We start from the raw sequence: 15309 nt of genomic DNA on the forward strand, positions 1-15309 counted from the left end.
TCCAGTTTGCATGCTTGTGTTTCCTTTTCTGAAGTAAGGAGTAGGCTGAAACTTGTAGTCAAACACCAGCCACGGCTGAACTCTTGTGCAAAAGTTGATTGGATTGTAAGAACAAGCATCCTTCTTAAGGGTGCCTTGTAAGCAATTTCTAAACTGTAACAGTTAATTTAAATTTTAGTATTTATATAAATGTGCAGCACTTGGTTTTAATCTACAAGAAGTTAAGCTTAGTCTGAAATAGAGGAAATAGTTTTTAAAATGGTATTTAATGTGGTTATAATATATACAAGTCTGTATTGCAGGATAAATCATTCCTGCCTAGTTGTTTTTTATTTTTCTGACCAATTCTTGTCCTATAGCAAACCAATGAAGTTAGCAGAGTTTATGCTATAATACTGCAAACTTGAAGAGGTTGAATAGAAATACCATAAATGCCTAAATTTAGAAAAAAAGTTGCATCTTTATGTTTCATGGGTGTTTTAGCTTCTAAGGCAAGTTTAGTTTTAGTGTTGTATTTTAGAATGTGATTGTGATTGAAACAATTTTTTTTTAAGAAAAATAAGCAGATTTTTACAGAATAACATGATTTTAGAGCAGTAAGATTTTAATAAAACTTGCTTCATTATAAGAGTCACAATAGCAGCACGAATGTTGACAGTGGTGTTACATTAACATTGGCCTGTGCTTAGGATGTAATGAAAGGCACTGACAGTTTGCTGGTATAAAAAACTGCTGAAAAATTACTTCAGTAGTTCTCTTGGTAGTTACTACTAATGTGCTTTGTTGCCTTGAGCTATTCCCTTCCCTGGTTTCTGGGAGGATGGGGTATATTAAAGTTGAGAGTGGTGTGCCTTTTCCTTTAGCTTAAGTGAAAGATGCAAAGGGTTCCTGGTTTTCAAATACACCAGATTTTACCATAATTGTTGCCCTGTAAAAACTTTGATATTTTCTCCTTTAAAGGACCATGCAGAAAAGAAAATGAATGTGCATTCTGAAGTTCAGGATTTTTTATTTGTCATCGTTCTTCTGAAGAACTTGGCAGTTTCCTCCAGTGGATTTCAAGGAATAACACATTTGTTTACTTACTAACTATGAAGGACACTGATGCAAATAGCTAATAATCTGAAGTGATACTAATCTGAAGATTCATAATTTGCAGGATGCTAGTGAATAACAAGGGACAGAGTTCTGCATTTTCCTCCAATAATGTTTTTATTATCATGTTAATTTTGGGGATTTTTTTAAAATCAGTTATGTATAGAAAGGTTCTAAATACTGTAAAATAATGAATCCATAATAATGGAGTAAGGTTCTTGCTCTTCACATGGATAAGGCTGAATGGAGTCTTAGATTAGAATATGAAGGCAGTACAGACTTTTTTTGAATTTTTCTTCTGTTAGGCTTCCTTGATTCTATTTAACTTTCAACATATTTCCGGCTTTTTATTGATTTTCTCTCATTTACTACTTTTTCGCTTACAGATCCCAAAACCTGGTGCCAAAATTGTCCTTTTGGTTTTCCTAACAATGCCATAAATCATAGAACAGCCATATGAAGACTTGTGATTTGCTTAGATCGTTATGTGATGCCTTCGAGTGCATTTCAGAGAAATAAGTCCTGTGGTTTTAACATCTGTAATAATGTTTTTCCCTGTTGAATTATTTATAAGTTTTATAGTCGCTTGTTTTACCACAATTAATGATATGAAATCTTCATTTCTGGTCTCTTAAGACATAGTAGTGTAAGAAACTATTTATGTTTCATCTGCTGCAACAATGCAGAGACCTAATCAAGATTGTGCTAGGAATATTGATGAATTGCCTTAGTGCACTGAAAGTACACACATAGCTTAATCATTTTATGATGGAAACAAACAAAACCCAGACAAATGAACTGCAGATACTCAATAAAGTGAGATCAGTTTGGGGGTTTGTGACAAAAATGAACTGTTTTCAGAAAGAAAATAGTTTTATGCGCAACTATGAGAGAATAGAAAGAGTTGAAAATATCTGTTACGCTTAGGAAATGTTCTTTTGAACATGAGTTGCTGCTGCAGCAAAAAAGCAATGAGTTTAAATGTGCTGTTCCAGATCATCCAAAATTGGTCATATGCAACATTAAGCACATCCCCACCCCTCCACACCCTCTGGCAGATACATTGTATAGATCTTTGGGCTTCGCTTGGAAGCCTTCTATCTTTGCAGAGGGGCTATGCCTTCCCCCGCTCTCTTCCCTTCTGAACATAGGGAACCATATCCATTGGTCATCTAGCTCTGCGTGAAATGTTTCATTATTATATAAAATTTCTCATGCATTGTAAGACTTGATAGAAGTTGGCATTAGCTTTTGCTTCACGCTTGTCTAATGGAGGAGGTTGAACCTAAATCTGGAAAGGGAAGTCCAGAAGTATATTTGACTGAACAGGCTCTCCTGTTATGGAGGATGATGGGGGTTGAGGATGAAGTCTGATTGACATATGTTTTTATTCATAAATCAAGATGGGCAAAGCAGATACTAGTGTTATAGTATTTCTTTTCACGTATCTCAGGAAGTTTAAGGGAATTCTTATCTCTCATCAGTCATACTAAATATGTGGTTGAAGTGCAGGGCCCCCTGTCTGTCTTTAAGGAACTGTAAATGAAAAATTGTAGTATGAATCATAAGAAAAATCCAAGACAATTGAAACCGAAATATTTGTGGTATTTGTGGTGGCACACATGAGCTTTGTTCACTGAAGGATTCACAAAACTGCCTTACACCAAGGAGAGAGATGTACCTCTGAAAACAGCAGTGGTGGGGAGCATGCTTAGACCCAGCATCCAGTAACGCTGGACGCTGTGCTCTGGCACTCCATGCACTGGATACATCCTAGGGTTCTACTTCTTTAATAAGTGTTTACTGTTGTTCATCTCTTCTCCATCCAAATTTGCATTATTTTGGGGCCCACTGGACTCAAGCTACATTTCAATAGCACATTAGTAAAGCTGGTTTGTAAGTAGATCTCTTTCCTCCCTGCTCTAAGCTTGCTGCTGTTACTGGTGGAGGAGGGCTTGGAGAGCTCTTTGGGAATGCAGCTTCTCATCTCTGCTCAAGCCCGCAGCCACAAGCACTTCTGATGCTCTGCTTCTGTCTGCTGTCATTTACTTCTGTGTCATCCCTTGATTTCCATGACCAGACCGAAACCGTTTAGTTTTCTTCCTGGGGCTTTTTTTCACTTGCATGCCTATTTTTGTGATACCATCTTCATCTCTGCTAGTCCTCAATTTGTTTTATTTTTATTGTATTTTATCTTACTCATACCTGTTTGTGAGATGTAAACAAGCAAGAAAAACTCATTCTCATAAATCTTCTTTTATCAGTGTGGATTAATATCTAAGTGATGAATAATCATCCTTTTTAACGCAGGTGCTCACTTCTGTTCTTATGTCTATTTAATGTGGTTTTGATACCACTTACATTGTTACGGAGCAGCAATCAACAGAAGACAAATTTCATTGTAGACCCGATGTGGCAATGAACTTTGTATAGCCTTGTTTCAGTGAACGCCTTTACAAATCATTGCTCACATTGTATTGTAAAATGCGATATCTGTACGCTGTATGAACCCATTGTCTGAATTCTCTTACCAGGATGGTGATTTTGATTTCACAGCACTCTGGTTCCACAAAAACAATTTATACAAGCACTGCAAACCATGCAAGCTCCTAATATTTTTCCCTATATGATATTTGATTCTCTGTTTGCTTGTTAATTTCTCTTAACTTTTGTTTTATAGATTATTTATGTTTTCCAACTGATTTTGTAATATTGGGATAGTCTAGATATGGTTGGGTTTATGGAGCTGGGGTTTCCTTCTTCAGTCTCTCTCAATTTATGTGACTCTACAGTGTGCAATACACTAAGAATTTTGTCCATACTGTATAGAGCTGACCAAACAGGAACTGGAAAGATCATCAGTAGATGGTGCAGGATTTGAGGTTACATAGGAATGAGAGGATTTTTTCATGCCATGACTTTGTGTTGGGGTTTTGTTTCTTTGATGGGGTGGGGGGAAGGCATGTTTGGATTTTTTGTGAGTTTCATTGGGTTTGGGGGTTTGGGGTCTTTTGGTTTAGTTCTTTTTTTTTTTTTTTTTGATCTTTAATAGTGATGTTTTGGTCTTAAGACAGGTGTTTGGACTCAAAATATTCCTTAGGCTTTAACAGGAGTCTCACAGTAACCAGAGGGACTGGCTGACCCCGATGTGGTATGTTGGAATACCCTGATGGAATTGTACAGGAGTGTATATTCATTGCAGGTTTTTCCAAGAACTTGCATACTAAGTATGTACTATTGATTCTTGTGGTGCGTAACCTTGGTGACACCAAGGTTAACTGACTGCTGCATTTGGGTCTGAGCCATCAGACCTGCTTTTAACTTTCTTGTTTACTAGCAACTCACCCTTCTCTGTCTTTCCCCATATGTACAGACACTGTCTGTACCCCTTCAGAGATGTAGGATTTATTGCCCAGCTGCACTGAGTCTCTGCAATCTGTTTTGAGCCTCAGACTACCCTGGGTTTTGATGCCAAGGCTCTAGTCTTATGAATATATAGATTTAAATTCATCCGTCTGTCCCATAGTGGTGAAAGCAGACAGACATATAGATACAGACCTTTTTTAAAAAGCTTTAAAGCAAAATTTTCCTAGGTAGCTATAGGAGATAAGGATCAAGGAATAAAAACTCAGCATTAAGTGTCCTCCAGTTACCCCTTCTCTGTACTGGCCTTTAGATTTATGTGAGAACAAAATGGTGAAATCAGAATCTTTTACCTGTATCTCAGCTGTTTTGCATAATATGGAGTATTTCTCTTTAACTCTCTGTACAACTCATCTTCCACTGATGTAAACTTTTTAACTTCCATTTCTGATTGGAACACTAGCCAAGAGCAGCAGAGGTCTTGCTCTGGCTACCTGTGGTTGAATTCCTTCCTTCCTGCACCCTCCATCTTCAACATCTTGCCTGTAGCTTTTAAGAGTCAACTTTCACAGTAATTTCTTTTTCTACTGTTTAGGAATTTCCCATTCTCCAAACCTTAACCTCTCAAGATAAACTTGGTCTGACAGTTTTCCCTAATTTTCTTCTGCGTTATAATTCTTAGAGATTCCATCTGAACATTTGAAGCTTTCTGTCCTATTGGGTATTCAGGCTGTCAGGCCTAGATCAGAGAGCAAGTGCAAAAGCGCTTCTTCTCCTAGGCCATTCCTGATGCAGTAATTTCCAAACCTCAAGCAGGATCCAAAAACTGTGCCTCCCAGTTACGGTAACACTGTGATAATTTAATGAGTAGGTTCATGTCTTTTATATGAATGGCATAATTTACTTCTCTCATGTTAAAATTTACCATGAGGAAATGATCCTTACTTGAATATGTTGATTTTGTCTTTCCCAAATGTACATGTAATTTCAGGATTTATTTTAAATCCTGTGTAAGAATAAAGTTGGTTTTAAGATTATTATTTTTTAGCATTTTCTTTTCCACTTTTCTCATTTCAGATGTTGCAGTTGTGGACATGAGTGATATTTCCAAGCAACCATCACTGTTTTACCACCTTGGCGTGCGTGAAAGCTTTGACATGGCTAATAATGTTATACTTTACCATGACACTGATGCTGACACTGCTCAGTCTCTCAAAGTAAGGTTCTCACTCGAAAATCTGCTTCATTTCAGAAATATCTTTAAATACCTGAATCTACAAATGTTTGTGTTTTTCTGAAACTTCCACTGAATGTAATTTCCTGAGAGCTACATAACAGAATCATGATAAGAAGAAACAGTTGCTAGCAAAAATGGTAATAATTAGAACAGTATAAAAGCTTTTTTATAAGAAAAGTTCCGTAATGTGGTACTGATTTTACTTCATGTGGTTAGACTTGGAAGTGAGAGTGCAGGTCTTATTTTTTCCTTCCTTTCCCTCTTAGTTTTAGTACATGTAAAAAAACCGTTATGGATTGTATTATCAGGACACTTGAACAAGGGCTGTATTGCAACCTACTCCTATTATTGAAGCACTTCTGTCAGAGGAGGTTTGTATTCCCTAGGTGCTGAGCAGCTAAAACTACAGGAATCTCCTTTTTATTGCTATTTGAAGATTAAAAAAGAGATCCTTGCCAAATCTTTTTATAGAACTATCGTTCATTTTTATAGTAGGATAATACATGCTATAGACTGAAGTCCTGAAACTGCTGTTCTGGATGCAAGTCATAGGTTGTGGATGTTTCTGCCTTTCTCAGTGCCATCTATTTCTACTTTTAATATCATCCATTTTCTGTTGCCTTCACTGAGGGCAGCAGTGTTCTTGCTTTGTTGTTTTTTTTCCTTATTTTGAGTTATTGCCCCTTGCTACTTTGCTTTCTTCACACCATCAATGTCCAAAAATCCTTTTTGGAATTCTCCAACCTCTCTTGATCCTGTAAGAATATTGTTTCATCTTAATTTTAAGTCTCCTTCTTTCTTCCCCAGAAAAGCTCCGTTCTGTCAAAACTTCTCATTCATCTGTCACTGATTTTAGTCTCATGTATTTAGTATCCCATACTTGTTTCTTCCTGCAGTGGTCCACATACACATTCACATTCCATGTGACCTGGAGTCACAAGAACTTAAGAGCTGGAGCCTCTCACACTCTTGCTCAAAGAGGTTATCCATACGGATATGAGCTAAGGTATACTGGCATGTCTTCCTTTCCTCCAGCTAATCTGGATGGGCAGGAATGCAGCTTTTCATCCTGTGTTGGTAGTACACCTGACTGCAATGAAATATTTCATTTTTGGTTTTCATCAGCACATTTCTATCTTTCTTTTATGCTGTTGCTCAGATGTTCTGATCAACTTGGTTCTCCCAAGCACAGGCTAATCATCTTCTATTTGTCACTGCCCAATGAGGATGGCTTTGATTTCTGCACTTGGTGCCAAGCACACACTCAAGCACCTGCTCCATAACTGGAGTGCTGAATGATCTCCAGGATTACATCCGTCTGATTGGCTCTCAGATTGATTGTTGTCAGAACTTGCAAGTCTTTGCACTGTCAGTTGTAAGGCTTTTTTTTTCTGAGGATGTAAAGCTCAAGTCTGCGGACCTGGGAACACTGGAACGTGACTGGGTCACATAAAGCTAGAAAAGCTTTATCTTTGTCTTCATGTCTCTTCTTCAGTGCCTCTGTCAATGGCACTGATATCTTCCTCATCTCTCAGTTGTTTGCATGACCTCTTTGGCCTATATAGGTCCCTAGCATGTGTTACTGTGGGATCATAAAGCTCGATGTAAGTTCCTGGAACCAAGCAGAAGAGATCTTCTGTATCAAGTGCTAGAGTAGTTTAAGCAGGACACTGGTTCAGGGTTCAGTCCTACTCTGTTGTCCATGGTATCTCTTCTGCAACTGAACCCCAGTTCAGTTCTGGGTAGCATTCAAATATGCTAATACGGCTTTCTTAGGAATACTTCAGAAAGTAGGCAGGGATTGTTCTTGGGTTATTTCAGCCAGGAACCGTCCATGACACATTTCACACAGTTTCAGAAGAGTTAATTTCTCCTGATGAGAAAGATCTTTATCTGCAGTAGGTAAGGCTCTATTGGAGATACTTGCTTAGCTTGGTAGACATTAAATTTCAGATATGTGATATTTCAGATGTCTAAGCCTTCCATCACTTTTTTCCTGATGTATTTTATTGGGTTTAAGGAGTTTTAAGTTAATGAGTAATTCTGTATTTTTGACCATCTGCCGATGGTTCTTTGTTCTCAAGTTTATGACTAATTTGGTCAGGACTTTTTTCCTTCCCTTCAGGAATTTATTACTTTGTTTGGATCTAGGTTGCTGTGCACACCTCTTAGGAATGGTTAGCCTAAGTGTTACAAAGGCAGTATTCATGTCTGCTGTTACTTCTACTGAAGATCTGTGAAGTTCAGGCAGCCTGACTTTATGTAGATTATCTCCTATGACCCATCCTGAAATTGTCCCAGGAGTTGTCTCTTTAGTTTCACCAATATTCTTTCCAAAACAATCTAGTTCTGAGGACATAGAAGATTATGTAATCTGGCTGTCAAGAGGGTCGTATTTGCAGAACTAAATCTCTTAGATGGCTCCTGATATTTTGTCTGTTGTTGAGGAAAGGGGTGTGTTGGCATGATCATTTCTGTGCAGTCCAAGTGGATTTCAGGCTTTCAGATGTGAAGTTGCTAAGCAGAATGACCTTAGGTTTTCAGAGCACATTCCATTAAATTATATTGATAACCTTGCTTAGAAACAAGTCTACATCTAATATTTGTAGCATGGCTTACCTGATGATCTCTTCAGTTTGACTGAACAGTGTTCATTGGACATGTAATCCATCACTAAAAAGAGGAGAAGGTTACTTACTGGCAACTGAAATCTTTGAGGTCTGGTTTACATGCCCATTAGTTTATCATCTGCTTCACAGTTTCGACATCTTTCTTTAGATGTTAAGGTGAAAAAAATTAGGGTATAGGAGGAATGTGTTGACCTGTGCCAGTCTGGTAGGAAAGGGGCTTAGGTATCTGAAGGATACCCTTTCAGAGAGAAAAACCCTCCAGCTTTGAATGCTTTTGTCTCACAGATGCCCAGAGTGTGTCTGGGTGTGCCCAGTCTGACGAACTCCAGTTACTGGCAAGTACAACTTTATATTCTGAGCACTTCTTCAAACAGGTTTCTTTGCTGAATTGTTAATTTTTATGGCTTTTCTTGATGTTCTATCCCTTTACTGGAAATCTACCGTGTCAGGAAATCTCACTTATACTGTGAAGAAAACATCTGCGTGTATATATGTATAGCAGTGATTTTTATTGGAAATAATAATTCCCAGTAAAAACAATTAAACATCTCTATTATCTCTCTTTTCCCCACAGGATATGGTGTCTCAGAAAAACACAGTAAGTATTAAATCCACATTCATTTTAAAATACAAAATGGAAATACTACATTAATGTAATAAATACTACTGTATACCCATTCTCTTCCTTACAAATTCACAGATTTACTTAGAAATATAACAAAAGCTTACTTCCCCCCAAAAAATATTCTTACTGCTAATGTAAGTAAAACCAAACAAGTAAGTCTGAGTTAAGATAAAATGTTGGTGTTATTTTAGGCTTTTTGAAATATGCCACAATATCTTATGCAGTTGTATATTTGTCATACTTCACATCATGTCAGTGGTTACTTTCATTAAATCCTCCACACTTTATTTTGAGGACTGCTGAATTTGCAAAATACTTAAACTTCCATTTATCCTTTCTTTTTCCCTCCGTTCACCATATACTTTTATTTTTTTCAGAACAATATCGAGTAGGAATAAAATAATAAAATGGTCTTAGAGTTTGATAATAATTTAAAAGGGAACTAGAAGAAATAATGCATTAGTCACAGCAGTTTATTTTGAGCTACTGTTTATACTTGGCCCACAGCGCTGCATTAAGGCTAAAGATAGATCTCTTTCAGCAAATATAAATGCAGGTCATCCTTCCCGGCTGTCTGGTGGTCTTTGAACTAGTTTGACCTGTGTGGTGGGAACTGCTTTTACTGGTTTATAGTTTTGTTAAGGGGGACTCAGAATGAGGCAGATTTGCTTGTAGTTGCTACTGTCCATCAGCTGGTGGATGACCAAAATTTCACAGGCATGTGTTTTCCCCTCCAGAGCAAGAGGGAGAATTGTGCCTGAGCTATTTGGTGGGAATTCCAGAAATGGAGTAAAGGAAAAGGGACAGTGGCAAGTTCAGCCTAGTGCAATCAGGTTAGCAGCCTGCAGTCTTTTCTTTTGGCAAATTCTTTCTCCAAAAAAGGAGGTATTGATCTTTACACTGAAGAGAAGAAAAGATAGAATCACAGAATACGCTGAGTTGGAAGAGATCCATGAGGATCATCGAGACCAACTCCTGGCCCTGCACAGGACATTCCCAAGAATCACACCATGTGCCTTAGAGCGTTGTCCAAACACTTCTTGGACTCAGACAGTCTTGACCAGTTCCCTGGGAAGCCTGTTCCAGTGCCCAGCCACCCTCTGGGTGAAAAACTTTTTCCTGAAACCCAACCTAAACCCCCCCAACAGCTTTATGCTGTTGGTTCTAGTGACATGGTTTCTACAGCAGGGCCTGGTATAGGACCTGTAAATACCATGTGGCTAGCAAAAGGGGCAGGGAGACATCCCTGAACTAGGATCCTGATCCCTCCTTTAAAAAAGGGGGATTGCCTAATCTACTTTCTTCAAGTGCTTAAATTAAGAAAACAGTTGTGAGTAAAATACAGTGAGGAAAAAAAGTAATGACTTTTAATATCAAGTATGGATTCTTGACCCTTTTGTGTTATTTGAAATCGTTCATATTTTCTTTTATTAGATAAATGTACTCCAGTATTTCATTCTTTCCTCAGTTTTTTTTAATCAGAAATTAGAACAAACTCATTAGCAAGCTAAATAGTTAATAGGTTAAAACAATGTTTTTCTAAGTTGAAGCTGACTTCAAACAGACAATTGCTTTTTCCTCCTTTCCAATCCACTGAGTTGTCATAAGAGGTTTGCAGTTTACTGCTGATCCAATGTGGTGCCACTGCTTCATTGTTCGGTTAAATATTTGACAACCCTATGGACAACATCTTGTTTGAAGTTAATTGCTGATGAGGCTTGCTGTGCTTATCAAGGAGGCACAGAATTGCCATGAATTTATTGGGTCCAGTCAAGTATGTAGTTAGATAACCATTTCAGTTTAATTACTGAATATTAGATACAGCAGTTAATACCCCTTTACTAGGGCTTTGTGCTTTCCTGTCACTTTTCCTGATTGAAAAGTATGGATATGCCTCTGCTGTAACTGTGGAACAGCAGACAGAGCTTAAATGCACTCTTCATCAGGGGCTGGAGGCATGCTGGAAAGAGGATAGATACTCAATCTGCTAAGCCTTGCAGTGGTAGCCACAGGAATATCCTTGCTGGAGAAGTCCTCTCTGTGTTTTACAAGCTCTATCTCCATGCATCTGCGCGGTATGTAAGGAAAGGGCAACAACTGGGGTTGTTACCAGGCACAGCACACCTTTGTTCCAGCAGCAAGAGTGAAACTTTCTGTGCTGGCTGCTGTAGCTTAGAGCTTTCTCTGAGATTTCCCTGCCCTCACCTTTGCTATTTATCCTGCAAATGTCAAGTCATCTACAAAGGTGCAAAAATCTTAGCCTAGAACAGATATGGATCCACACTAAGGATGCAGAGAAGGTGAATGACTAGTGTGTTGTCTGGGGCTATTTGCTTTTGTGTAGTACAACTAAGCCTTGAAGAGAATGGATGTTTTCCATGTAAAGAAAATATTATTCTAATTCAGCATTGAGGAGGAGGCAAGAGCAAGGAAACTGTACATAAAGCTGAAAACAATGCGTAGAAAAAAGAAAGGTCAGCAATTCATTTGAGATTTGGCCTGAGTACAGCTGACCTGACAGTGAAAATTATGCAGCAACATGCTGCAGTGGTGTGAGTCTGAGAGATTTAATAGCTTACTGTCTGAAAAAAGAGTGTGAGAGTAGGAGAACTTTCTTCCTTCCACCATGCAGGAATGAAGATTTCTGTGATAAGATGGGAAATATGATTCAGTTCTACTTGACTCCCCTAAACAAGCAATTAAAATTCTGTACTGATAATGTATTACATACTTGGATGCAAAAGGAAAGAATTATTGGATGTGGGAGTTCAGGTCCCAAGAAAGAATTGCCCTGGCATGAAATTCAAGGTCAAGATTCTGTGTCCCATCAGTTAGATTTCCTTCTGTAGAGCTCATCTGAGCTTTAAGGACTATTTTCTGTTAATTTTACTAAGGATTGCACACCTTCCTATTTTCTGTAAAAATTATTATCAATAACATAAGTGGCAAATTTGCAGTCTTGTAGAACAGGTTTTTTCCTGTGCCATTATGGAAGAATAGACTAAAAGGTAGAGGAAAAAAATGTATCTATGGAAAGAAAATGGGCTTGTGCTTTGGAGTTTCTTTAGATGTCAGACAAACATTGGTTTGAAATGAAATTTCAAGGATTTTCAAATGCAAAAGGTTAAAAAAATAATTTTCCCCAAACCCATTGTAATAGTCAAAATCCATGGGAAAGCTGTTTTGATGAAACATTTGTTGCCATCCTTGATATTTTATATTTTATATTTTTTTAGAAAGGAAATTTCATCTCCTTCAACAGGATTTTAAGGAATGATGAATATAAAAAGTTCAAGATTGAGTGAAGAAAAGAGTGCACAAGGGGCTTTTAAAAAATTGGTGGAGTCAGGTAGCAAAATGTACAGTCCTTCTGGCAACAGCTCGAGCATTAGTTGCACATGGTTTGAGATACATACTTTGATCCATTCAATTTGTTTGAATGAGGCATTGCAAAGACAAACTAGAACTTTCCACTCTGGAAAAATTACTTTGGCAAGTACAGAACAATAAGGAGAAAGACTTAATAGTTAATTTTTCTTTAGTTGATGGTATACCTGAAGAAATTTGAATAACCCTGTTAAATGTGTTCAGGGAAGGTATTTAAAGAAAGTAGGCTGGCTATTTAGCCAAAAGGTTTATTATAGTATACTTAGGCCTGTGGGCCTGATGAAGTATTTTCAGAGATTTAAACAGTTATTTTTCATTAAATCCTGTATAGGAAGCAGAGAATAATGTCTGGGCCATGGAGGAGTCATTAGCAAAAATTCTTCTTGATCTAAAGGGAACTGCATTGCAATTTATCCTTGCCACAAGGAATTTTTATGTTGAAAAATCACTTTTTATTGTAACTGGCAGAAAGTCTCTTCAGAGTTTCAGTAGCTGTATAAATTAGACTGTATATACTGTTTCAAGGCAATGAGCATTGAAGAAAACTAAATAGAAAGATTTTGGCACTTGGATTCATATTCTCCAATTAAGTAGCCCCAGTGGATTGAAATGAGAGCCAAGACTCTGAAGTATGATTACATTATATGAATTTAGTAATCCAAAGAAATATTATTACAAAGTAGTAATAATATTTTTTATTTTCTAATTATTTTTACAGTATGTAAAAGCTTATATGATACAGTCTTTTAATGATATATTTCTAAAAAGGCCTTAGGTAGCAGAAGTGTTAAAAGAGATCGTAAAAGGGCACAGAATGAAAGAGTAGGAACATCTTAAATAAAATATTTTTTTCTTTTGGGTGTAAAGTAGCACAAAGGCAATGAGTAACCCAGCAAATGTTACTTTTAATGCTTCTAATCTCAAAATATACCACTGTTACTTTTGATAATGAAAACAAAGTCTTTTAAATTTATTTATGAAAGTTAGTTTTGATAGAAATATTACTATCTCAAGCGATCCATAGTGCTTGGAATATAGTTAATTAATCAGGTAATGAGTCTGACAGGTTCATAGATGGAAGACTTGAAAGCATCTTAATGATGACACAGGGAGAGGTATAGACATGTCATGTAGGTAGGAGAAATCTTACATTCTGGGTGACAAAGTATTGACCTGTTTTATGGGCCTTGTAAATATAGTCTTGCTGTAAATATCTGTATTCATTTTCTGTTGTTTCTTTCTTTAATTATTTCTTTATTCATGTGTCATGTCTGTCTTTGATTCTTATGGTGTTTTGTGGTGGTGTTTTCCTCTGTGTTGTTTTATTTCAATTTGGAGTAGGTTGCCAACCTCAAAGCTTTTCTTCGGGTTCAAGTACCTCCCGAGTACCACAGTGGTAATCTAATAGGCAAAGTATGTATCACTTAAAATCTGCTTTCTGTTGAATAGATATGCCATCCTTTTTACTGTGTTTCTATAAAAATGTATAAGGATAATTTAAGGATCATACTTGGCAGGGTCTTTCCTTCAGGGTGATTGGAGTACGTGGTCCTTGCAAGCTAGATCCCAGGCATTTAGAATGTTTGTCTTGTGATAATCTCTCTTTACAGTCTTTACATAAAAATATAACATATATTCAACTTTAAAAGAGGAAGTATTTTTTAGAGGTTTATATTAGCTTAGTCACTTGTATTGCAAGATGTCACAGAAAACAATGGTGAAAATCATAATACTGGGGACAATGGTGAATTAAACTCCCTGAACACTCAGGATTTTGTGACTCGAGTGAATGAAGTTCATTTTCTGTTACCCTGTGTTTTCCTTCTAACTGCTTTGTAAGATAGGGTAAGCACTCCTAATACTCCTGAATGAGCAGCAAAGTGAATAGTATGGCTCAAGAAAAATAATTGTTCTATTAGCTAGGCTCTGCAAATTTTACTCAAAATTATTTATTTGGAAAAAACCCACCTTTAATTCTAGTGTAGCATCTCTATCACAAAGTGACAGTTGCATCGGAATAAGCAGTACAATTGAAAAAAACCTGTTTATGTTATTAAGGTCAGCAATTCACTTTTAACAGCATTAGCAAAACGTTGAGAAGAGTATTTTAAGACAAAAATCACTCTGTATTTGGCCTGTGTTGCCTAGAGCCTAAAAATGTCTTATGTGGGCCTCACTCTTTCAGCTCTTCAGCAAAGGCACGGCTCTCTGCTTAATTCCTTTAACCATTTATGCTGATGAACAGGTCCCTCTCTCAACTTACTTGCAGTTGTTTCCTGGGTTGGTTTTTTTATGTTCTTAAACTTTTTGTGGTAGATTTTAAAATGTTGTGATTGAATACAGAAGTTTCATTGCTAGCATACTGGGCATACATTAGTTGCTGGAAGATGACCTGTTGAGAGGTTTTGTTTTTTTTTTTAGTCTGCTTGGCTATAATTTTTAACTTAAAAATTTCTCAAAATCAGATAATGAAAATAGCTTAGCTACTAATCTTGAAATTAACCAACTCAACCTACAGCCTTTGTAAGCTATAAAGTTATAATTCTGTTACAATTAATGTCATAATTTATAGATTATAATTTATGTATATTTGCAGCTAGAATTGCTATATATGTTACTTCATATATATCTAAGCCATGTATTCATTATCTTAAAAAGCAATAGTTGGTGTATGACAAGACATTATTTTTAAAATTATTAGCTTTTGGTGTCAGAGACCAGCATCCTAGGTAGAAGATCAGAAAAAGCAAGGGTAGTATTTTCAACCATCTCTAACTCTTGTTAGCATAAGAAAAATAGATGGACTGCTTTTTTACGTAATGAAGATAAGAAAGATTCTCTCAAAAAGGCCACACTGTCTATATGAAGCAGTTTTATAATTTATTATATGTAATATTGGATAGAAGAAACTAGAAAATTGGAGCTGATTGCTTTTCAGACAAGGTTATGTGCTCAAATATGTGCAGGGTTCC

General features: G+C 36.8%; 1 protein-coding gene across 2 annotated transcripts in view; it reads left to right on the top strand.

Annotated features, from left to right (window-relative positions):
• The window catches only part of MAP3K15 (mitogen-activated protein kinase kinase kinase 15), an 83166-nt gene that overhangs the window by 21310 nt on the left and 46547 nt on the right, over positions 1-15309 (top strand). For both annotated transcript variants that reach the window (XM_027738247.2, XM_039377988.1), the window contains exons 2-3: positions 5536-5675; positions 8900-8923. In XM_027738247.2, coding sequence (XP_027594048.1) covers positions 5536-5675; positions 8900-8923 — 164 coding nt within the window. The remainder of the gene's footprint in view (positions 1-5535; positions 5676-8899; positions 8924-15309) is intronic.

This window comes from Pipra filicauda, unplaced genomic scaffold, assembly GCF_003945595.2.
Source record: "Pipra filicauda isolate LSUMZ 115617 unplaced genomic scaffold, ASM394559v2 scaffold12_size5214236_pilon, whole genome shotgun sequence".
In the NCBI taxonomy this organism is placed as follows: Eukaryota; Metazoa; Chordata; class Aves; order Passeriformes; family Pipridae; genus Pipra; species Pipra filicauda.